This window comes from Aethalodelphis obliquidens, unplaced genomic scaffold (assembly GCF_003676395.1).
Source record: "Aethalodelphis obliquidens isolate GAN/ISIS:26980383/991018 unplaced genomic scaffold, ASM367639v1 scaffold21, whole genome shotgun sequence".
Taxonomy (NCBI): domain Eukaryota; kingdom Metazoa; phylum Chordata; class Mammalia; order Artiodactyla; family Delphinidae; genus Aethalodelphis; species Aethalodelphis obliquidens.
In genome coordinates, this window is record NW_020837965.1 from 26,859,363 (window position 1) to 26,883,167 (window position 23,805).

General features: G+C 53.3%; 2 protein-coding genes and 1 long non-coding RNA gene across 12 annotated transcripts in view; 2 read left to right on the forward strand and 1 right to left on the reverse strand.

Annotated features, from left to right (window-relative positions):
* ZFYVE21 (zinc finger FYVE-type containing 21) overlaps nucleotides 1-3,888 on the forward strand; it is a 13,863-nt gene extending 9,975 nt beyond the window's left edge. For 5 of the 6 annotated variants that reach the window (XM_027120722.1, XM_027120727.1, XM_027120726.1 and 2 more), the window contains 5 exons: nucleotides 542-617; nucleotides 702-793; nucleotides 1,289-1,342; nucleotides 3,034-3,176; nucleotides 3,308-3,888. In XM_027120722.1, the coding sequence (XP_026976523.1) occupies nucleotides 542-617; nucleotides 702-793; nucleotides 1,289-1,342; nucleotides 3,034-3,176; nucleotides 3,308-3,343 (401 nt within the window). In that variant the 3' untranslated portion in view covers nucleotides 3,344-3,888. The remainder of the gene's footprint in view (nucleotides 1-541; nucleotides 618-701; nucleotides 794-1,288; nucleotides 1,343-3,033; nucleotides 3,177-3,307) is intronic. The other variant, XM_027120723.1, reaches the window with a different exon arrangement.
* Nucleotides 3,889-4,149: 261 nt separating this feature from the next.
* PPP1R13B (protein phosphatase 1 regulatory subunit 13B) overlaps nucleotides 4,150-23,805 on the reverse strand; it is a 73,692-nt gene continuing 54,036 nt past the window's right edge. For 3 of the 4 annotated variants that reach the window (XM_027120686.1, XM_027120688.1, XM_027120689.1), the window contains 14 exons: nucleotides 23,380-23,481; nucleotides 21,034-21,208; nucleotides 20,041-20,237; nucleotides 17,774-17,914; nucleotides 14,800-14,980; nucleotides 13,241-13,345; nucleotides 11,120-11,289; nucleotides 10,256-10,757; nucleotides 8,379-9,103; nucleotides 7,690-7,827; nucleotides 7,486-7,619; nucleotides 6,712-6,878; nucleotides 5,784-5,983; nucleotides 4,150-5,210 (listed from right to left, as the gene is read on the reverse strand). In XM_027120686.1, coding sequence (XP_026976487.1) covers nucleotides 5,169-5,210; nucleotides 5,784-5,983; nucleotides 6,712-6,878; nucleotides 7,486-7,619; nucleotides 7,690-7,827; nucleotides 8,379-9,103; nucleotides 10,256-10,757; nucleotides 11,120-11,289; nucleotides 13,241-13,345; nucleotides 14,800-14,980; nucleotides 17,774-17,914; nucleotides 20,041-20,237; nucleotides 21,034-21,208; nucleotides 23,380-23,481 — 2,979 coding nt within the window. In that variant the 3' untranslated portion in view covers nucleotides 4,150-5,168. The remainder of the gene's footprint in view (nucleotides 5,211-5,783; nucleotides 5,984-6,711; nucleotides 6,879-7,485; nucleotides 7,620-7,689; nucleotides 7,828-8,378; nucleotides 9,104-10,255; nucleotides 10,758-11,119; nucleotides 11,290-13,240; nucleotides 13,346-14,799; nucleotides 14,981-17,773; nucleotides 17,915-20,040; nucleotides 20,238-21,033; nucleotides 21,209-23,379; nucleotides 23,482-23,805) is intronic. The other variant, XM_027120687.1, reaches the window with a different exon arrangement.
* The window catches only part of LOC113627715 (uncharacterized), a 28,489-nt gene continuing 12,384 nt past the window's right edge, over nucleotides 7,701-23,805 (forward strand). The window contains exons 1-3 of one of the 2 annotated variants that reach the window (XR_003435665.1): nucleotides 7,701-7,812; nucleotides 19,959-20,780; nucleotides 23,727-23,775. This is a non-coding gene — a long non-coding RNA (uncharacterized LOC113627715). Of the gene's footprint in view, nucleotides 7,813-19,958; nucleotides 20,781-23,726; nucleotides 23,776-23,805 lie in introns of those variants that run through there. The other variant, XR_003435666.1, reaches the window with a different exon arrangement.

Sequence of the window (23,805 nt, forward strand, 5' to 3'; positions counted from 1 at the left end):
TGCCTGCTGCCCCCTCCCCCTGCCTGCTGCCTCCTCCTCGTGCCTGCTGTCCTCTCCCCCTGCCTGCTGCCCCCTCCCTCTGCCTGCTGCCCTTCCCCGTGCCTGCTGCCCCCTCCCCCTGCCTGCTGCCCTTCCCCATGCCTGCTGCCCCCTCCCCGTGCCTGCTGCCCTTCCCCGTGCCTGCTGTCCCCTCCCAGGCCTTGGCAGCCTAGCCCCCCCGGCCTGCAGGCCCCTTCCACCTCCTGGCAGCAGGGCAGGTGGTGCTGCCCAGTGGCCCCTGAGCACTGGGGGAGGGTCGGCACCCTGTGAGCCAGGCCCTTGGGAGGTAAGGCCCCTGGGAGCCCCAGGCAGCACCTTTTATTTCCACTGTTGAACCCCAACCCCGTCACGGCCTTTCCGCCTCAGCCGAGGGCCCCACAGAACAGAGCTGCCACCTGTCTTGCTTTCCTTTTGTCCTCTGTGCGTGTCCCCTGGTGGGCTGGCCTGGAAGGGGAGGCGAGAAGGGAGCTGCCGGGTCCTCATGTCTGGTTTTCATCCCCAGGAGCCACCTTCCTGGTAACTTTTGGAAACTCGGAGAAGCCAGACATGATGGTCTGTCGTCTTTCCAGCAACCAGAGGTAAAAGCGGGTGCTGCGCGGCACTGACGCTCTGTAGCTCCGAGCCTGAAGTGACGTGGTGTGGACACCCTTCATTTGCTGCAGGTACCTGCTTCTGGACGGGGACAGTCGCCACGAGGTCGAGGTCACGCGCATTGCTGCCGTGCAGATGCTCACGGAAGGCTTCCCTCCTGGAGGTGAGCGCCGTGTGGCACCGGCCTGGGTGACCCTCGAGGTCTGTGGGCCGTCGCGCTCAGCCGTGGTGGGGGCTTGTGTTCAGTGAGTGGCTGTAGGAGCTCGCCAGGAGAATGGGGCTGAACGTGTAAACAAGCGGGGACTACCCTTCTGTACGTTTCACTTCCTGTCGGACTCGGGTCAGGGGTAAGGCTCCGGCGGCAGCTGGCATCGGTCCGATTCCCTGATGCCTGGATCGTTGCCCGCCCAGCACCACGACCCCCAGGGTCTGCGGGGACGACCCTCCTCCTGGAGCTTGCGGAGCGCTTAGCCTATTCTGGATCTTTCCACCTAAACTTTCGCACTTCAGCAGCTGTCCTTCCACGGAAGTGGAGTTGGTGTTCCGCGTTGGGCGCAGTGCGCTGAAGAGACCCACGTGACTTAGTCCGTCTTGCTTTCTGTTTTCTGATTGGCTCTTGCTTGTTCTTCTCTCCTGCCGGCCTACCTTCTTGACGTAGAAAAAGACATGCACACTTATACCAGCCTCCCGGGGAGCCAGCCCGTCTCTGAAGGTCAGCTCCCCGCTCCCCGCCGCTCTCCCTGCCCCCGCGCCGGGCTGCGCCTCCTTCAGACCCTGCTGTGTGCTGGGGTCCACGCCGAGGCTCTCTGTGAAACACACATTCCCTTCTTTTGGTTGATTTGAAGGACAGTTGGGTCTAAGACGGGCAGACAAAGCATGAATGAAGCAATCTATCTCATTTGCTTAGTTCTGCGCTCCCAAGGGGAGCCCTACGCAGTGTTTCCTAACGTCCCCTGGGCATCCACTGGGGCCTGAGCGGGCCACGCGAGGGGGGCGCGGGCGGCGGCCCTCCCCAGCGCGCTCCCGTCCCTCCGCAGCGCGCTCGCTCCCGTGTTCTCTCGTAGGAGCCTCCCTGCGCTCCTGGGCCCGCAGGTGGCGAGGGGAGCGGGCCGGCTCAGCGTTTGCCCCCTGTCCCCGAGCACAGGCTGTGCGTGGCGGCACCTGTGCTGGGCCGTGAGTCGAAGGTGCGGAAGTCACGGTCCGGAGAAGCGGGGGGCCACCCCCCACCCAGGCCGGGGCCTCCCTCCGTGTCCTTCCCACGTGTGGGCGGGGCCGGGGGCTGGTGGCGCTATGCGGCCCCTTGTGGCGGTACTGGGAGGACAGTGAGCCCTGCTCTGCCCAGGCTTCCGGAACCGTTAAATGTCCAGAAAAATGTGTTCCCGAGTGGGCGGGGGCGGTGGCCACAGCAGCGTTGCGCACTTTCTGTCGAGGCCCAGGTACTTGCATGCAGCTCTGCCGGCCACAGACTCAAAATGCGACAGCGGTCGTAGGAGCCATGGAAACGTGGCCTGGGCCAGTAGAAGTCTACCTATGGGAGCGGGGGGTGGGCAGAGCACAGCCTGCCTGCCCCAGAGCCCGGGGGCGGGGGGCACTCCTGCAAGGAGCCCAGGCGGGGACAAGCCGCTTGACACCCAGGGTCGAACCGTGGCTTATGAAAGGTCATGAGGGGCGTCCCAGGCCTTGGGTGGCGGGGCACTTCCAGCCGGATCGACCTCCCGGTGGGCCGGGCCTCTCCCCCCCAGCACCTGCTCCCCCACCGGCCTGCGTTTGACTCTGAGACCTGCGTCTGATGGAAGGGATCTTCTGAGCTGGGTAACGGCTCACAATGGAGTTTTCCTCCCAAGTCACAAAGTAGAACAGCTGTAGGTAGGCAAACTCCACTGTGAGGCTTGGTCTCCTTGCCACTTTTCTGACTGCAGTCGTGACAGAAAGGCCGTCTGTTCCTCCAGCCGTTGGTTCTCAGAGCAGGTGCTGGGGTCCCGTCGTCGTCCATGGTGTCACAGCCCAAAGGCGGGCAGTGTCCCAGCAGGCCGACCCCACATGGCATCTTTTCAGGAGCTCATGTACTAGAGTGGGGTGTTGGTGGCACTTGTGCCCTCCGCTTTGACCCTGGCTCTCCAGAGTAGGGTGGGGGTGAGGCCAGCGTGACAGGCAGGGTGCAGCCTGGGCAGCCTTCCCAACGGCACCGTGCCTCTCCCTGGGTTCTTGGCCACGTGGTGCCGGGCCTGTGAGCTTGGGCTCAAACGCTGGGCAGCCCCTAGCCCAGGCCCCGCCACCAGGCTGCCTCCGTCTGAGACCAGCACCAGGGCTGGGGAGGAGGCACCCCGGCAGCACATCAGGGCCGGCGGCACCCTGGGCGCTCAGCATCCCCTCGGGCATCCTTACCTTGTCTCCCCACTCCAGGAGGCAACGCGCGGGCCACAGGCATGACCCTGCAGTACACGGCGCCAGGGGCAGAGGGCGTGACGCAGCTGAAGCTGACGGCTGGGGAGGACGCAAACGGCAGCAGAAGGCAGGCGACAGCATGGCTGGTGGCCATGCACAAGGTACCGTGGGCCTGGCCCTTCTGCTCAGAGCACTGCCCACCTTTCCCAGAGGGAGGCCCGCCGCCTGCCTACCCGGGGTGCCCCCACTGGATTCAGCCAGGCACACGCATTTATCTCTGGTCACCTTGCAGGCTGCCAAGCTTCTCTACGAATCTCGGGACCAGTAACGCCACGTGGGCTGGATAGTCCGCTAGGGGCAGCAGCACCTGCTCGCCGAGCACGCACAGGCGCAACTAACCCTACAAGTGCTGGAAACGCAACTCAAGTACTCGGAGCTTACCTAGTGCAATATGTACACAGTTGATTAATGCTCAGAACACCTCGTGCTTTAGAATTTGTCTCATCGATGCCTAATTGGGGGTGGGAGAGACTGAGCTACACTACTGCTAAAATCTTTTTAGCATAATCTATACCATGTTTTTATGAGTGCCCAAGTTTACTAGATAGTTCTGGCCCCTTGATGTTCGTTCCATTAATTCTTCCACAGAAGTGATCTGGGCAGTGGTGACCTGGCCTGATTTGTACTGGAGCGCATCTCACAGACTGCCCGTTCACGTGTCACTCATCTGGGGCTATGAACAAACCTTTGCTACTTCACAGGGAAAGGAACAAGATTTGTGTTTTGTACTTTTCACTATTTCCCTTTATTAAAATAATTGTACAACAATTTGTATATAAAGCTTACGATTAAAACCTATTTTGAAAATACGGATCAGGCCTCACCTCGCTGTGTCCAGACAACCTGAGCTTCATGCTCAGCTCAGTTCTGGCTCCAGGACACAAGACTCGCTCACAGCCTCCGGGGAGAGACAGCAGTTTACCGTGTGCACGTTTACACGGCATCCGCAGAGACTGCCTTGCAGGGTGCTCGCTTCCCATCAGCACACTGTGCACAGTCAGCGCTGAAAGGTAGGTGACTCTACAACAAGGACCTACACGTGTCTGTACGTAAATTACACACAAGACTCACGCATGGAAAATAAGCTCAGGGCCTGGATTTTAATGAGAGAAAAAAACATTTCCAACGTGGTTCTGACAGTTTCGAGTGGTTTAGTCAAAAAATAGTTTTGGTATATAAAAGCCTGTACGTACAGTTGACGCTTCAGGGAAGCGCCTTACTTGCTTCAAGTCTGGAACCAGGCAGGTTATGGTGTCATGGCTGGGACCGGGGAGCTGGGGCCCCTGCCCTCCCACCCCCATAGCTGCCCCCGTGACTTTGCAGGCGTCCCTGCGTCCACCGCCTCCTGGCCCGTGGGCTGCACGTCCACGCTGGGAGGGGTGGGGACCACACCGGGGCAGCACAAGGCTGCAGAGAAGGCAGTGCTGTGCTGAGACTCCTGACCACGTGTCACTTGATTTTAAGGTCCCTCGCATCCACGGCCTGTCGGTGACCTAGACCGAGGCCTGGAACAGGAAGTGGAGCCCACACACCAGGCACCACTGCTGGACAGAAGTCTCCACACAGGGCCTCGTTTGGTGATGAAGAAACGCATGTGGTGAGGACGAAAAAGGTGCCCGGGTTTCTGTGATTTCTAGTAAACGGGAGGGCAGGGCTCTAGCGAGGGGACGCACCTCACGGCAGCTGCAAGTTTTCATTGTTGGGGCTGGGGTGACACCGGGAATGAGGAACGATGGCCTTGGGGCCCAAGTGTGTGACAGCATTCATCTTCCTTGGCAACCGACCAGGGGTTAATTACAGGGCTTCTTACTGGCAACAGGGACAGTTGTTTAGAAAGCTGGGTATTTAATTTGGATTTACAGTAACTGGCAAAAGTCGGTCTTCCTGGAGGCGAATGTCTCTCTCCCAGCTGCGGGCAGACCAGAGAAAGGGCCTCACCTAGAACCTGCCGGGCTTTCACACTGTGGACGCTGTCTGATAAAGGGAGCACCAGTAAAGCCATTTCTAGCTTCAGCTTCCCAGGGAAATGGCAGAATCATCTCTTCAGTGGCTCCTCGTCGCTGGAAAGCCCGTGCGGTGCTCCCAAGGGAAGTTCAGGCCAGTGTTCGCTGTCGGGGTTTGATCCGTGGGTACAACTGGGAAGCAAGGGACAGGAGTTAGGACAAGGGGACGACCCACTGGGCAGGAACCCCTTCCAGAGGCCAGGCTGCCCTCAGAAGTCCGCACACCAGCTCCTTCAGGCCAAAGTTCAGCTTGTCACCCTCCTACGGAGAACTTCCAACTCCCAGGATACCCCATTCCTCTTCCTCTCAGGGCACTCGACACTGACACTGTCTGTAAGGCCCCTAAAGGTGCCTGGCAGGCCCACGGTGTCCAGTGACTGTGTCACGAAAGCATCTGCCAGCCCCACCGGGCACGGAGCACGAGAGCAAAGGCACGGCCCTGCCAAGGGTCTGAGGAAGCATCAGTGCAACGCAGAGGAGCAGCCTGCAGTCGCCTGTCCCCCACCGCATTACCGACCCCACGAGCAGAGCACTCTGAGCAGCCCCTGTCGGGGGGCTCCGGCAGATGCCCCCCCACGGTTCCCACGAGGCTTGGAGAAAGGCAGTCTCCCGCCCGCAGGATTGGAGCCCAGGTTACGCCCACGGGCAGGTAGAGGGGACAGCTGGCTCCGGCACGGGGCCCCCGGTGCAGCGCAGAGTGCTTACCCCCAGCAGGGTTTTGGGCACATAGCCCTCCCGGTCCCCAAAGCGAGCCCACCACCAGTCTGTCTCGCTTTCGTCCTTGCGCCTCAGGATGGTGAGGGCATCCCCTTCGTGGAAGGACAGCTCGTCACTGTTCTGGGCCTCGTAAGCCCACAGAGCATACACCACGCCTTTGTTCATCACGCCCAACTTCTCCTGCACCCCTGGGACGGGAGAGCAAACGGTCAGGTCTCCATGGAGGGCGGGCTGCAGAGAGAGCCCCACAGCAGGACCAGAAGGGACACGCTGCTGTCCTTGGGCAGCCCGGCGGGGGCCGCAGTGGAGTGGTCAGAAGCCAGGCCAGCTGCCACCCTCCGCTTAAAGCCAACAGTCCCTTCCACGTCCCAGCAAGAGGACCGTGGCCGAACCTTTGTGTCCAGAAGCAAAGCAGGGTTGTTCTAAAAGGCGTTTCTTAAGGTGAAACTTACAGCCCACACGCAGAACAAACTCCCAAAAGTCGATGACTAAAGAAGCCGCGGGACTTGCTCTTGGACAGTGGGAAGCACTCACCACCAGAGCGACGGAGCCACTGCGACCCAGTGAGCGCACACCCAGGACTCGCCTGCGGGTCCCCAGGAAGGCCGGCCGCCCCCGCCCCCCCCCCCCCCCCCCCCCCCCGCCCCAAGGCCTCTGTCCTGGGAGCTGGGCCTGGAGGGCATTGCCTGTTTCATTTGTCACTTTGTCCCCAGGGTCTAAGGTAGGCTGGGCCCACAGGTTCTCCCATCGGGTGTAGCGTGGATGGCCTGTGACTGTTTAGCCCTTGGAAAACCCAGCGCTGCCTAATGGAGAAGGGAGCTTCCCTCCCCCACAGGACAGGATGGGAGACCCACCGTGGGACACCTCAGCCCTCACAGGCCTCTCCCTTGGGGACCCCCGGCCGCCCGCCCCGCACCGTGTAAGAACTGGGAGCACTGGGGGTAGCCTTCCTCCGCCTCTTCGCACTTGTCCGCAGCAGTCTCAACGTCGCTGATGGTGGAGGCAAAGATGGCGGCGCCGCTCTCCACCAGCTGTTTGCAGAGGTGGACGCTGTTGCAGGAAGCAGCGCAGTGCAGCGGCGTCCTGGAGGGACAGAGGAGGTGCTCACGCCCGGCCGGGTCCCAGGCGGGCCCCAGGGCTGTGTGCTCAGTGCCCCGCGAGCTGCTGTGCTGCTTGGCTGTGTAGTGGCCTCACTTCTACTAACAGTTTTGGGCCACACACACGTTTCTGAAAAGGGCGGGCGGGGAGTGGACTGAACACCGGCCTGGAAGCTGGGTGTTCACAGTGCAACAGCACGAATGTCCCTCACACCAATGATGTGTCCCTTACAATGGCTGCGACAGTGACGGCTGTGTTGTATCACAATATACAAAAAACAGCTGTTCAAACGCAGCAGTGCAGACGGCTGCCTGAAGCTCACGATGAGACCCACGGGGCACAGGGCCTGCGGCGCAGCGGCCGGCCTGCAAGGCTCCCCTCCACACAGGCTTTCTGGCCGCTTAAAAACGTATGGATCAGCAGAGGCTCAGCCTACAGTCAGCGGTCAGCCACGTGTAGAGCGTGATCATGCCGAGCCTTTAACAAAACCCCCGCGAGAACGAAGACCAGGAGGATACGCAGGCCTGGGACCAAGTTGCCACCCTCGTCCTCTTCCCTTCTCCCCACCACCCCAGCGCCCCGGGGCCCTCACCAGCCGTCGCTGTCGGCGGCATTCACGTTGACCCCGAAATCCAGCAGGAACTTCACAATCTGGTGGTGCCCGGCACAGACGGCGTTGTGCAGCGGGGTGATGCCCTCGTCGTTGGGCTTGCTGGGGTCCTCCACCTAGGACAAAGGGCGCGTGAGCCCCAGCCCTGCCCGGGGCCACCAGGGCTGCGGCCGCCCGCCCACTCACCTCGTAGATGATCCTCTGCACCAGGTCGAACTCCCCCTCCAGGGAGGCGTCAAGGAGAAGCGCCAGTGGGTTGAAGCGGACCCTCAGCCCGTGCCCCGTCCTCTCCGAGTTGGGCTTCTTCAGGTTGGTCCGTTTGCTCTATCGGGAGGAAGCTTTGGATTTCAGGGTGACCCCATGGAAGCAGGCCCGGGGGCAGAGGGGAGGGCCGAAAGCCCAAGGCAGAGCTTCACCCGCAGCCCCGAGTGGTGCCGGGCACCCCTGGCCAGCCCGCTCTCGGGCCAGCCCAGCCTGGCTCCGGAGGGTGTCTCTGCCTCAGGGGCCGGGCTGCGCCACGGGCACCCGAGAGAGGCAGCAAGTGGGGGGGGGGGGGTCACAGCCGAGCCCAACTGCTTCCGCCCTGCCAGCCGTGAGGGGCTCCCACCTGCCTCTGCTCCTGCAGCACTGCCCTCCCTCCAGGGCTCTGTCTAGAAGGTTCTCCTTCCCCTTGCTGCCTGCCCTTCTGATCCCCACATGGCTGCCCTTCCTCAGGGCCGCCTCGGGCCCCCAGGCTGGCTCTCTGGTAAGAGGCCACCGCCCCTCGTGCCCTGGATGAGCCCCACTGCTCCCAGCAGCCCCGACGCAGGCACGCCCTCCACAGGCACTGTCTGGGTGACTAGGGAGCCATGGCCCTGGTCCGGGGTGGCACCCACCGTAGGGGCCGCCGGCGGGGGCGCGGCGGGGGGAAGCGATGGGGGGAGCGGCGGCTCAGTGGGCGGGGCCGCGGCCACGTTGTTGTTGTCGTCCTCGGCAGGCTCAGCCGTTTGGTGGGTGTTCAGGGGACAGATGGGCCCCTCTGGTTCGGGGGAAGGGAGCCGGTTGTCATTGGCATCCGAGGTGGGGGCAGGCTCGGCCGGGAGCGGGGCCGTGGGCAGGGTGGGGCCGGCCTCGCCCAGGTTCCCGTTGGCAGCAGTGTTGCCATTGTCCACGTCGGCTAAGGAGCCCAGGAAGTCCCGCGAGGAGCTGGGCTGGTAGAAGGGGGTGCCCTCCATGCCCCCAGCCAGGGTGTTGAAGCGCTGATACAGCAGCTTCTGGATGTTGGGCCCACCGGGGCCCTCTGGCTCCGTGATGGAGCCGCGCTTCTTCAGGGGCCGGGGCGCGTTGGCCAGCTTCCTGCGCAGGGCCTCCAGGTCAGCATCGCTCTGGTAGCGCAACGGCGAGTGCACAATGGGCGTGAGCTTGGTGGGGCTGAGCGGCCGCGGCAGGCTCTCCACGGCGGCCCCGTCTCCGGGGGCGGCAGGGCTGTCCTGCTCTGGCTCCTTCTCAGCACTTTCTGAAGGCGGCAGGGGATGCGAGGCGCTTGTGGCCAGCGACCCATGAAGAAACGGTAGCGGCGACGGGGATGTGGAGCCGGAGGGCAGAACGGGTTTACCGTACACTGGGGAGACACAGAGGACACCCACCTCAGCAGCCTGTGGCGTCTGGGGCCTGCTCACCAGGCACCTTTGACGACACAGAGATGGCCTCCTACAGAGACTGTAATCTGCCACTGAGGATGCTAAGTCCCCATATTAAATCCCAAAGGAAGCTGCTGCTCACAGAACCCCACCAACTCCTTCTGGAAGGTGGAGTGTCTCTAGTTTATCAGTTTTTACAGAACTGGGTCTTTCTCAAATGAAAAAGAACAAAAGGTTGCAAACCTGCCTTCCTGCCCTAAACAGGTGTTCACTGTTTCCTGGCCAAGAAGAACCCACGTGACCTGGGACCAAGCCAAATGATGTAAAACGCAGGCCACCTCAGAAAGGAAGGCTCATCCGGTGGCCCCGGCAAGCCTTTCCCCCGTGGGCCAGGGCCTGCCACAGGCCAGTGCTGGTGTATCCACCTGGGAGATCCCTGGGCACAGGGTGGCCTGGCCTGCCTAGGGATTCTCAAACTAGATTCTAGAAACGTTCTGCAGCCACGCCCAAGAACGTCTGAAGGGGCCCCAGCCCAGCCCAGATGCCCAGGATCCTGCCGCACAGGGAGGAATCACCGTCAGCCTCCGTATGTGGGGAACTGGGCTCTGTGCTCACACCTGCCTCCCCAGGAGGCCCGGGGCTGATGTTCCCGCACCCAAACCAGGGCTTTTCTCCCCTGTGGGCTCTGGGAAAGGATCCCAAAGCAGCAAAACCGTCCCCCCTCGCATCACCCCCTAGGGGCCTGGCTCAGCTACTGCTAGGAGGCCAGGGGGATCAGATCCAGGCAGAGCTCCCACTACGCCAGCTCCCCAGACAGGTCCTGTACGAGTTACTACGAAGCAGGAGGAAAAGAGGAAATTCCAAAGTGCCAGCCTTCCGAGACCTGGATTTCCTGAGAAATGTGGGCAGGCAGGTGCTCAGACAGGAAGTCAGAGAGCGGTGGTCCACCTGCAGAACTGCTCTATGCATGTCATCTTTTACCCCCATCTCACACAGATACCCAAGGCCGCACTTTATGTAAGCATCAAGTTTAATCCTAAACAGCACGTGGCCCAAAAGTAAGGATATGGATTGGCATTTTCTCAAGTATGACTTCCTCACCCCGAGAGATGGCGAGTGCAAACCCACCGTACCTGCTTTAACCGACTTATTTAAGGTGCTGTGCGCCGCTGGCTGGTACTTCTTAGGTGGCGTGGCTTGCTGGAGGTACATGGAGTATATGGAACTTGAATTCACTGTCTGTGGTCCTTTCCTGGGGGATTGTGGCCTTGACCCTTTATCAGCCAGAAAGGGCCTAATGGCCACAGTCAGTGGGAGTTCAGGTTTGCCGTCGCCAGCTGGAAAGGCAGGCAGCCCCGCCGGTGGGTACGTGGGACTTGGTGGCACAGAAATCCTCTGCTGAATCTGCTGGGAGGACCCTGGCTGGTGGGGGCCAGCCGCAGGGGGCAGCGGTGCAGGTTTCTGCCGACTGGGCAGGCCTGCGCTGGGCCTGGGCAAGCTGCCCTCCTTCCTCCTCTCCAGGGAGTTTGTCGAGCCTGGGCCCGCGGGCGCAGGGCTTGGGTACGTCCCATAGCTTGGGGGCAGCTGCTTGCCGACACCAGGGATGGGAGGTGGCACTTTACCAATCTCGATGCCCTAAATTTAGGTGTTAAAAAAGAAAGACAAAGTCATCCTTTGAAAAGTCAAGCACGTTTCCATCCACGGTCACAAGAGCACAAAGCAGGACTTGTAATCCTTCAAACAGGCTTGTGACCAGGCACGGGGCACGCCGTGGGGGTGAACAGCAGGGTGAACGACCCTGACCAAAGGCCTCACACCTGTACCCCACTCTCGTGCTCAGGGTCCATGAACTCCTTCAGACTTGGGTATGATTTGGACACCAACAGGATTAATTTGCCTCGTGACACCTCCTACCACTTAGATAAAGACGAAGGCTAAATAAGGATGTAGTCAGTCAGGAGCTTGTTTGTGTTTTGTGACAAAGACAAACGGCCTACCAGCTTCTCCGGGGCTCCCAAGGCTGACAAGGGCGTAGGCTGGCTCGAGACGGCCCCCTGCTTGAGCGGCCCCTCCACGTTCGGGTCCTTCCAGTCCACACTGGCGATCTGCGTCGGTTTCACCAAAGAGCTAGAATTTTGTTTTAATGTTGGCCAGTTTCCATCATTGGCTTGAAAAGAACACAGAATTTAAGTAAAATTTTTCTTGAAATTAGTTGAACCAACATAAGAATAACCCCCTGCCAGAAACAAAAATCACCTTCTGGAACGTCACGTTCTGACGGAGCTCCATGACCAGGAGGTGCCCCCCACACACACACCGGCTGCTGCGCGGCAGGACGACCAAGGTCGGCCTCTGCCGGCACCGCCTCACCAGTGCCCACGTGCGGTCACGTGTGCAGAGACTCCATGACCAAGCACAGGGCTGCTCCAGCCCGGGAGAGGGACCAGAGGATTGCAGAAACATTCTTAGTGCCCACTGAAATACAGGTCAAAGCCATTACAGCGACACCAATGAATAACAAGCGTCGGCACTTGGTTTTCAAACGCTATTTACAAATACAGACAGCAATATAAAAAAAGACATCTTTTAACTTCATAACAGGTTTGACCTGTACTGCTTCTAGTATTAAAAGAAAGATTTGACTTTAATCTGTTAGAAATTTCCACCCTCTTAAAATAATTCATGATCACAGGAGGACAGTACAAGCTCCCAGTGATTGGAGTAGCAGGCTATTATTCTGTTGCAGTGATTAGAAAGCCAGTCAACCCAGCATTTTCAGGACAGCCACTGAAAAGGTATGTTTTTTAACATAGCATCTTCCAAACTGAGAAAGGGTGCAGAAGCATTCCCTGGTAACACAGGCCCACTCACAGTGAGCCCACAGGGTTAGATCTCAGCCTGCCTCAGGCCCCTGCTTCTCTCCGCAGCGGTACAGGGCTGGACCGGAGTGGGAACCCTCCCAGCCATCAGCCGTATGGGAGGGAAAGCAGCCAGGGGCACTGTTCTGGGCCCTCCTGTAAGAGAAGCACACCCTCGCCTCTCCTCCCGTCTGCCAGCACGGGCAGGTGGGGCAACAGCAGAGCAGCAGGGAAATCACCCTCCCTTACAGCAATTGTGCTTGAGCCCAAACCTGCGACTCACAAAACAGGAAGAGCAAACTCTCAAATCCACTCTGCACACAGCCATACAAGGCAGCGTCAGCGCAGTGAGGATGAAAGGGCCTTTGAGTGCCCGAGCAGCGACAGCTCCTAAGCCAATCTATCTCTGGCAGCAGCACGGCCAGCCCATGTGTCCACTGCTCCTCCGGCTCAGTTCCTCCATGGCTGGAAACCACTGCAGGCTCCAGGCCGCTGCTAGGGCCCTGGTGAGGCATTCCCAGGCCTTAGTCCAAACCATCGCTTTGCTCTGTGTGGCCCATCAGCCTCTTCCGGGCCAGAAGTGTGTGTGCTTTCACACCCCCTTGGTTGTATCAGACCGGGGGGTGTGTGGGCCAGAGATGCACAGGTTCACCAAGGATGCACCAAGGTGCAAACTCCGGGCTGAGGGGAAGATGGACAGAGCCTGCTGCTGACTCAGGAGGGAGGATGGGCCTGGCCGTGGGGGCTGGAGTCCCTGACCTCTCTCAGGATCACATAAAATGCGGCCCCCAGCTGCTCCTCAGATCCCACAGCCATGGCAGAGTTCGCAGAGATCAGGCACAAAGGGACTGGACAGGGACTAGGAATTTTCTTTCTTCAGGATGAGGCAGGAGGTACAGAAGGAAGACCATTTATTATTATTATAAAGGGACAAAATCATCTAAGTATGATGGGAGATTCCTGTACTGAAGATAAAACTAAAACCCTCATAATAAACTCAGAAAATCATCTTAATTTTGTAAAAACAAAACCAAAAAACCCTTGCTGGGCCAGCACCTGTCAAACCCTTCCTGAGGAGGATCTGGTGTTCCGACCCAGCCCAAATCGCACACCGGTTGAAGGTGGGGACCAATCAACATATATATGGCTTCTGTCTCAAGCCTGAATGCGAGGAGCAGGCCTTCGTCAGTTTGGAAGAACAGCCACGGCTGATTTGGCACTGTCACCAGAGCTTCCCACCGGACCTGCCGGCCAACATACGGTTCGCAAACGGGCTTGTGGGGCGCTGTGACGAGCCACAGTCAGGCCCGACGTCGAGGTCTGACACTGCCCACGAGCTGGTCACTCTGGGTTTACCACGGCCATCTGTGTGACACGGGAACCAGAAAGACAGCCGACAGCACAGTTAGTCTCCCCTGGGAGATTTTCTCACCCCGGCTCTACATCTGGGCCGAGATACTGCCCCCCAACGTGGGGGTGACACAGGTTTCCTGCGCCCACTCACCCCACAGCACAGAGGAGCGAGGCTACTGCCGAACCTCCGGAGGACACCGTCTCCCGGCCCTGCGAGGGGTCTTCTCCCGGCAGCCTCTGTGAGGCGGCCTAGCACACACCCACAGAGGAGAGGGGAAACTCGAGCCATCCTCAGCTCGGGGCAGGTTTGAGATATTTAAGCAGAGAAGGAGCCGGCTGTGCTAATTATCTGCCATCGGCAATAGCTGAATATATACTCCCACCATCGGGTGGTTCAAACTATAAATAACAGCTTATCAAAGAAAGCTGCAATTAGAGTTTCATGCCGACCACGCACTCCACGTGGCTTCTGAGACACAGCCACGAAGAGATCTGAGCCGGGCACGTGGCCCACGAGGACTGGGGACACCTCCTCCCACCTGGGTCGGAGCAAGCCCCCGGTCCTCCAGCGGGGGCAGCAGTGGTGTTGCTGCTCAGACCAGGTGCCAGGCAAGAGAACTCAAAGCGACCAAATGAAAGACCAGCACAAATCTACCACCAAACCTGGAAAAACGTCCTCAAAATGTAGCCCTGACCCAGTCAGCACTACTGCTGTCAGGCATGTCACCTGTGCTCTGTGATTCCGTGTGTGATGGGCCAGCATGGCAGCCCTGTCATATACAAAGTCTCACTGCCAAGGAGCCCTGGCATCTCATGCATCAGTTTAAAGCACAGCCGTCTTCCTCGGAGCACACAGTGCAGAGTCTCCGTGGAGACCTGGGCCTGCGCTCGGCTAGGAAGCTGGGGGCACCACAGGGGCTCCATGTCCTCGGGACGGCTACGTACCGGCTCGGCGCTGGGGCCCGAGTCCAGTCACACCGCACGATTCAGGGTGGCCAAGAGCCAAAGGGGTGGCTTGTGAACGCGCTGGTGGACAGAGACCATGCTGGGTAGGGAAGGCAGAGCAGCTACAGGCTCTGCTGATGTGGAGGCAGCCCTCTGCCTGGGCCACAGCGTGAGGACGAGCAGCAGCCCAGGCTACAGTGACGCGTCCCCTGCCGCCAGCGAGCACCCTCACAGGCAAACAAAACCTGTGGCAGGAGAGGCTCAGGTCTTAACTAATTTGTGTTTTGAGAAGCCACACAGTAAGGACACTGAGTCCAAAAAAGAGAACCTGTTCTTGTTTTAGGATCATCATTACTGTGGTGGCACACAGCTCCCCAAATGCTGCCCTAGAGGACAAAGTGCCTTGGAGGACACATCACAGAGGCTGGGTGCAACGTGGGGGTCTTCTCTGAGGCTACTGTCCCCCCCACAGTCCCTCTTCCTGCTCTCTCTCCCCTCGAAAGAGGACCCAGGCCACTCACCGGATTTGGATCTTCCGTGGGCAGCACTTGAGGCGATAGTGAGAGACTGGGGCTTTATGGGGTCTCCGGGGGCAGGATAGCTGCCGGTGCTGGGAACCTGGATGTAAGGCCCCACCGCAGCGACCCTGCCAGGCGTGCTCAGGGGTGACTGTGGCGACGACGTGCCATTCACACGGCTCAGCTATAAAATGGGAAGAAATCAGAGTCAAGATTATCCTCAGTTAAGTTCTTTTAACTGTAAGCCTAGTATGACCGACTGCTCAGATTTGAGCCAATCACTCAACAGTTCATACGTAGGAAGCTCCATGACCCTAGAAGATCAGTACCTAGAAAGGGCAAGACTTCAAAAAAGGGCCTGAGCCCACAGTCCCACATGAGTGATGCTCTGTGATAACACCTACCTGTTTGTGAGTTATAAAACCAGGAGCCGAGTGTGTAACAGAGCAACCCCTCAGGACCCCTCTGTGTACATAACCCTCTCACCTGGGGATGCACTCCCTTCCCTGGGTGGGCACAGAGGCATCGTCCAGCCTGGGCTCTGAGCCTGGCTTCAAATCCTGCTCTGCCACTTACTCGCTGGGCTGCCTTGGGCAAGTGATGGAACATCTCTGAGCCTCTGTGCCCATGTCCGAAAATTCGGGATAAGCGTTGTTGTAAGGACTGAATGAGCCACGCAGGACAAAGTAATAGGGTCTGGAACCAGGTGAGACTCTGACCAGTTCCCTGAAGGCAGCTCTGCTGTTCTCAGCAAGGACACCGGGCCACAGCCAATGACACTGGTCACGTGACACTGCCCAACAAAAAAAGCCTGCAAAACAGGGATCTGACTAGAGAAACACTGACCCTTAGAGTTCCCCAGACAGGCTCTGAGAGAGCCATACCCATCCTACAACTGTTTGCAAAATTCTGCATGCATGAGCATGTGTCATTTTGGAGAAAGCGTTCATGATTTTGACAATTGTTCAAAGGTGCCTAAAACCTTTGGGTTGGAGACACATCTCTGCAGAAGCACCAACTTCTTCAGGGAGATCCCTTGAAGTATCAGATGGAATAAGAAGTAATATTTATGTAGCCATCTGTGACGGTTAATTTTACCTATCAACTTGGCTAGGCTGTGATACCCAGATATTTGGTCAAACATGTCTAGATGTTGCTGTAACGGTATTTTTAACATTTAAATCAACAGACTTTGAGTAAAGCAGATTGCCCTCCATAATGTGGGTGGGCTGCATCCAATCAGTTGAAGGGCTTACAGAGAAAGACTGAGGTCCTCAGAGGAAGAGGAAATTCCACCTCTAGACTGCCTTCAGACTCACGCTGCAACATCCACAACTCCCTGGGTTTCAGACAACTCCCTGGGTTTCAGGCTGCCAGCCAGCCCTGCAGATTTGGGGTGTGCCTGCCTCCACAACCGCATGAGGCAGTTCCTTACAGTCAGTCGACTGATCAGTCTCTACACACAGGTACACACAGAACTGATTCTGTTCTCCGGAGACCCCTGACCCACCACTAAGACTGTAATGTAAGCAAGCATGGAGCACGGGCACACGTCCTCTCCCATGCTCTGTGTGTTGTTAATTGAGAGAACAAGGAAATCATTATCTGAAATCATGGCATCATACAGATCAACCATTGACCTTTAAGCACTCTGGTTAAAAAAAAAAAAAGTGTGGATTTGTAAATAAGAGACTTTTCACCTGAGACCACTGATCACGATGCCCACAGAAGTGGCAGTACCCTTCTGCCTCTCGTGTCCTCCTAACCCATCCCACCAGGCGAAGCTGCTGAAGCCTGCACCTCGCCTCCTGAGAGCTACCTTCAGAGCAGCAGGAGCTGACAAGAGGACACCTGTCAACGTGAAAGCACTGGTTTTGGAGTGTGGAGAGAGGAACTCTGGGAGCACTGTCCCAGCTACCTGGCTGCCTGCTCCATTTCCACTCCTGAGGGCAAAGTGCCAATCAGCTCTCCACTCAGGCACTGCTCCCCTCAAACACTGAGCACCACTGGTGGAACGAAAGGTCAAGTGCTACATCCAGCCAGAGACACCACACACAGCAGTCCCTTATCCTCCCACGAACTCCCAGCGATGCATACGCTCATGAAGCACTGACAGCAACAGCAAGACTCAGGGGCACCCTGCCTAACAACAGGGCTGGGTAACATGACCACAGGCCCTGGAACATGGAATTTTACACAGAAGTTACAAAAGGAATGAGGTAATAATGACCTGGAAAGATACCCATATTGCAGTTCAAAAAAAAAAAAAAAAAAAAAGACTAGGTACAGAACAGTGTGAATGATATAATTCCTACAATTCCATTTTCAATTAAAAATTGAATACCTTTCTCTCTATATTAAGCAAAAGACTGGAACCGTTAATAACTATCATCCCTGGAGAATGAGAAGGATGGAAGGGACTTCCACATTTTCCTTTAAATATTTCTGCACTGTTTTAACTTTCTTCCAATGAGTATTTACTACCTTTGAAATTCAAAATACCAAATAAAGATTTTTAAAAAGCAATAACTCCTTATATAGCACTTTTCTCAAGAGTTTACAAAGTCTTTCCACATGGGTTATTTCTCAGAATCCTTATAGCAATTCTCAGTTCACAGCAAGGACACAAGGCTACACAAGGTCAAGAAATTTATGCACATGGCGCAGCTTAAAATGGTTGCTGCAACTCCAGCGCCAAAGCTGCCCCCCAGTGGAAAGGAGACAGAGCTGCCTGGGGAGAATGAATGGTGAGGAGCTGCGCACCGGGCGGTTTTGATCCATACATACACCAGGCAACAACTGTGTCTTTGGGAACATGAACTTTCTTCTACTGTCACTTTTTATGGTTTATGGCCAATTTATGTTTATCAGCTATGGCAAATGGGGGGAGCAGAATGGCATTACAGTGAAATGTACACTTTGAGGATGAACCATTTTCAGTAGTTTATCTCACAGAAATATTTTCTTTTTCACATGCCTGAATTTTTTTCCCATAAAGACGTTCACGCAGTTCGTTGATCCGCTTGTCCATCACGGCCACCTCCATGTTGCGCTTATTCAGGAGCTCCTTCTGCTGCTGGAGCTTTGAATTCTGCTCCTGGTTGAGCTGATTACGAATCTGCAAAATAGAAAACACAACATTCATGATTTGTATTAACTAAATAGTCAAGTTCTCATCGTTAGGGGGATTAAAAAAAGAAGAAAAAAGCAACATTTAGTTCTTATGTGTATTTACATACAGGCATCGTCCCCTGTATGCTAAATATTTTACAGGTACAGCACAGATGAAGCCAGAACATATTTCTTACGGAACAAAAAAAGAGCAAATATCTGCAAATGTGTCTTCTTCAAAGCGTACGGAATGACTAGTACCAGTAATGACTGTGGGACACCATGCCTGTGGTCCTAGGGAACGGGGGTGGGTGGGTTCAGTGACATAAGGAGGGGTATCTGTTCTGCCCCACACAGTCCGTTGAATGTGGCAGCAGGAAACCCAAGGATGGCCACATCACCAAGCAGAATGTTCTCGTATCTGTTAACGGGAGCACTTTTGAAACACGAGATAGAGCATAGAAACCATCAGAGTGCACTGCACATGGAAGGCTAAGCCTGGTCTCGCTGAACTCTTTCAGATGCACACATGTACTAGCACATACATACTGGCATATGTGTATAGACAGGAGGTAACATGTACTTTATAACCTAGATTGCAGTCAAAAAATTGGAAATACATATAAATAAATGTACTACAGTCTTCACACTTTACCAAAAATAAATCCTTAAAAAACCCTGCACTTGCATGAGGGAGGGGATATGAGGATATATGTATACGTATAGCTAATTCACTTTGTTATATAGCAGAAACACAACAATGTAAAGCAATTATACTCCAATAAAGATGTTAAAAAAAAAGAAAAACCCTGCACTTTTAACAACTGCTTAAAAATATAAAAAGTAATAAATTTTTATAACACTTTGTTTCTATGCATTTACATTACAGAACTTAATGGCAACAAGTGAGTTTACTCTCTGTAATTAAAAATCTGCATTTCGTAAAATGATATAATACTTTTTCTAGCAAGTACTAATATAACTGCAAAACTTGTATCTGGCTTGAAAAATCACCTGCTGGGGACTTCCCTGGTGGTCCAGTGGGTACGACTCCGCACTCCCAGTGCAGGGGGCCCAGGTTCAATCCCTGGTCAGGGAACTAGATCCCGCATGCCATAACCAAGAGTCTGCATGCCACAACTAAAGATCCTGCGTGCCGCAACTAAGACCTGGCTCAGCCTAAATAAATAAATAAATATTTTTAAAAAATCACCTGCTGAATGACAATTTCTGAGAAATGGGAATCTTGAGGGTTGTTATGATTGTGTCCTCCCAAAATTCATATGTGGAAGCCCTAATCCCCAATGTGATAGTATTTGGAGATGGGGACCTTGGGAGGTAATTAGGCTTAGATAAGGTCGTGAGAGTGGGGCCTTCATGATGGGGTTAGTGTCCTTATAGGAGGAGGAAGAGAGATCAGAGCATGTGCGGACACAACAAGAAGGCAGCCAGGAAGTGGACCCTCACCATGAACTGATCTTGGACTTCCAGCCTCCAGAACTGTGAGACATAAATGTCTGTTGCTTTAAGGCAGCCCAAGCTGACTAAGACAAGGATTTAACAAATAAGCATCTATCTTGTCAAAACACAGTTTACACAGAGGCCTTAAGTATCATCTAAAGCTTAATTCTTTACCAGTTCATCATATTGCCAATTAAATTCATACCGAAATTTCTGTACCGAAAACATGCTAAGTGAAAGAAGCAAGTCACAAAGAACTACAACTGCATGATTCCATTCATATGAAATTTCTGGAATAGGCAAATCCATAGCGATGGAAAGTAGAGTCATGGTTGCTTAGGGCTAGAGGGATAGGGGGTTGTGGGGTGATGGCTAAAAGGTGTCTTTTGGGGGTGATGAAGATATTCTAAAATCAACTGTGGTGGCGTATACAGAACTCTGTGAAGATACTGAAAACCACTTAATTGTATGCTTTAAATGGGTGAATCGTATGCTATGTGAATTATGTCTCAAAGCTGTTTAAAAAATTATTTTGTACTGAATACATTTTGTGCCTACTATTAAATTAGAATCCATTAATTTGTTTCCAGTTCCTGAGGTTTCCACACTGAAAGAAAACTCAAAAGATAAGGAAGTTTTAATAGAATCATTCCTCGGACCCAGGTGAGTTACCTGTAGCTCTTGGTACAGTCTTTTCAGCTCCACTGCTGCTGGTCCTGTCAGCTTGCCATTGTAAGACTGGAACCCATTCAGTTTTCCCTTCTTTAAATCTTCCAATTGCTGACTGAGCTGATCAACTCTTAAAATTGCAGTCTGTACTTCTTGCTTCTTTTCCTGGAACATGGCACTGAACCTTTCTATTTCGGCAGCTATAATTTCCCACCAATTAGGGAAAAAAAAAACCATAATTTAGTTGATATTCTTTTTTTCACAGTATTTTGCTATTTTTATTTTGTGATTTCTTCATTTCTATCCATTTAACTCAACTTTAGCATCATCTAGTGCCAGACCTTGGAGAGAAAGTTGTAATATCCATAATCCAAAACACACTTCAACAAGCCTTTGGAACACATAATGTGACCGCTCATATGACAAACAATTAATTTGCACTAATTATTGAATATTTTTAAATCAGGGGAATCTGTCCAAAAGCTATCTTGGTCAAGCCACTTAGGAATCTCAAGGCACCAAAGAGACCAAGGCTCTGTGAGGGCAGGACCATCCAAATCTATCTTGCTTATTCTGTAACATAAAGTAGGTACTGACAGAACTGACTGATGAAGTAACAATCCACGCACACAAATAAAAAGTGAGCATTTGTATGCTTTATCTTAATACACAGATAAAATTTATGCTGTTCAATTAAAACAGACCCTCATGATGAGTTGAGTCTTAAGAGTACCCTAGCCCCAGTCCAAAGGGTGGCTACAACCAAGGTAACAAAAGGATCTCTCTACTACATTGCTAAAGCTGCAGAAGATTTTCTAAAATCTCTTAATCTAACCAATCCATCCAGTTAGATGCAGATGACAGAGCAAAGCTTTAGTGCTTTTCTACAGCAAGATCTGACATCAGCTTGTGACTGAGAGCATCTGGAAGCTGGCCTCTGTCTCACGTCATCTACGCCTGCTGAGTGTCAGGGTGCCAGTGGGCCGCGGCACGTACACAGATTGCCATTCATGATTTTGCTGTAGTCTACTTGTCCTCTCATGGCACGGATCTTCTTCAGTTTATTTTCCTGGGCTTCAACTCTTTCTTTCAATTTCTGAAGCTTTTCATTTTCAGAAATAGACTGCTGCTGACGGCGCTCCTGTTGCTTTAGAAAATGTAAACGCTGTTCCTATTGAGAGAGGAAAATAGCTAACTTTGAAAACTGAAACATACAGTAACTTTTGTACACTAAAAAAATTTAAGTGGATCCCTCAGTATCTCCTATCTTAATGAATGTTACAGAAATGCCAGCCACGCTTTCACCTCCATCCTGTGTGTGAAGCCCCAGCAGCCTAAGCTTCCTGCCGCCAGCACCAGGTTTCCTGCTGCTACAAAGCGGCTTTCAAGGGTCCCTTATATTAACCTCCTAAAGGAAATGAGCACTGAGTAGCAGAGAATTTTATATTGAAAAGAGATAAGGTGAGCAGTAAGGAGATGAACCTCTAATCTGCTAAGTGACAGGAACTTTTGAGGAAGGGTTTGTTTTCTTTAGGATTAGTTCCTTCAAAAGTAATCAAACATTTTATAGTCAGACAAGAACAGGACAGTCCTACAGTAAAAATATATGCGATACTCTTCAATAGTTTTTTTCCCTACTCATGTGAAAGCACACCTTAAGGGTAACAGTCAGTATTATTCATGGTCCCATCTGTATGCATAAAACATACTTGAAGAGGCTTAAGTGTGACTGTGTAGGCGTTACACACTGCACACTAAGGGAAGGGAATATGTGCTTCAATATGGAAAGATCAGCATTAACTTGTGAATTACACTGCTGAAAATATCTAAGGTTTTTTTAAAATAGCAATACTCTTGGATCAATATTTGGAAAGAAAATAAAAAGTAGAATTAGAAAATTCTATAATGACGTAATACCACGTACATTTCATCTTAGAAATGGAATGAAAATACTTTCCAATTACTTTTAATTGTTCTTTATTCTTGTAAATCCAATAAACTTTGTAAGACAACTTTTAAAAACAAGTCCAACTTAAACTATTATTTACATAAAAGTGTACAGAATCACATGGTCTTTCAATAAATGATAAAAAATTGAACTGGACATTTGGTTCTTAAGAAAATCTCTCTACAGAGCAAGCATGAAAAACCTAGGTAGTGGCGTTAACATGTTCTCTCTACAGCAGTTTCAGAACATTTACGATCATTAGAACATGAAATCATTTTCAGCAGGCATGGGTGATAGGTCTGATTTTTTAGTCCAAGACTAAACCATTATTTAGAAAAGTTTTGAAAGCAAGCAGGATCCTGTGGGGCCGTCCCAGGTACAAAAGCCTTTTCTGCGCCCCCATTTCTGGTTTGTAGGGAAAAGGCTTCAGATTCCTATGCCTTCCCTGAGCCCTAAAAGGCAGATTCAGTTACTAACCAGGGAAGTAAGAGAATGCAGGAACAAAGGAGGAACAGTCAGGAAACAACAGGGTCCTGGCTCCTCCTCCAGGGACACACAGAACGATATACCCTTGAGCTCTTCTGCAGGAACTAAGGCCCCCACCCAGGTGGAGGATGCTAACTCCACGCTGAGCACAGACTCCGGAACACCAGCCTGTTTCCTCACCACCAACGAATCAGAAGAAAGCCACACACCCTGCAGCCCTCCCCTAAATTTTGCCTATAAAAATGCTTCCCTGAGAACCACCAAGGAATTTTTGAGCATGAGCCACCCGTTTTCCTCACTTGGCCCTGCAATAAACCTTTCTCTTTTCCAAACTCCAACATTTCTGTTTTGGTCTGTTTGGCCTCCCTGCGGGTCGGCAACAGTTTCAAATGCTACGACAGAGTTTCAACAACAAATCCAGTACTCAGTGTAAATAATGAGTGCTGATGATGCCGTGCACCAAAATAAACCAAACAAATTCCTTGCAGGGTGGGACAAAGGGAAGCCACTGTCTTGGGGGCCCACGGCCAGGGTCTTATCACAGGTCATTGGCTTCCTCTAGAACACTAATGCCAACTACATCAGCCGAGAACACATCCAGAGGGAAAAGGAGGGGACAATGGAAAGCATCCTTTCTTTCCAAATTTTATCTACAATTGGGTAAGGCCAACTGTTTCCTGTCCCGGGGGGTTGTGTGTGCAAGTCAAGGGTCAGATGCTCTTGTTCTGATACTTTCCCAACTTCAAGAAGCTATAGTATGCATTTATGATTACAGAAGAGATAATTAAGATATTGTGTTTAACACTGTGGCGGCATGGTCCTACTTGCAGGGGTTAGCCAGGTAATCTAAAGTAATGCCGAAGGACACACTTGTTGCACATTTCCCCACCGCTGCTTTAATAACTTACCTTGGCAACCAACATTTGCTGCTGGTTTTCAATTTGCTGTTGTTGCCTAGCTGCCATATCTTGGAGTTCTGAGAGGGTAAGTTCGACACGTGGATTTCCAATCTGCAGGGAACAAAACAAACTCAGACTGGAATGTATGTTTATCTGCATAATCATTTTCTCTAGTGTCAAAATGCACACACATCAAGATTTTTAAATAGGTTCCCTAGAAGCTAAGAGAAGATAAATAAGTTTACTTTCTCATAAGAACTTTTCCTCCTAATTGTTGACTGCTTCTATTAAATTTATTTGAGTAAACTGGGATGTCAAATGTTTAAGGATAAACAACGTAAAAAATAAATGTGTAGGGCTTCCCTGGTGGCGCAGTGGTTGATAGTCCGCCTGCTGATGCAGGGGACACGGGTTCGTGCCCCGGTCCGGGAAGAT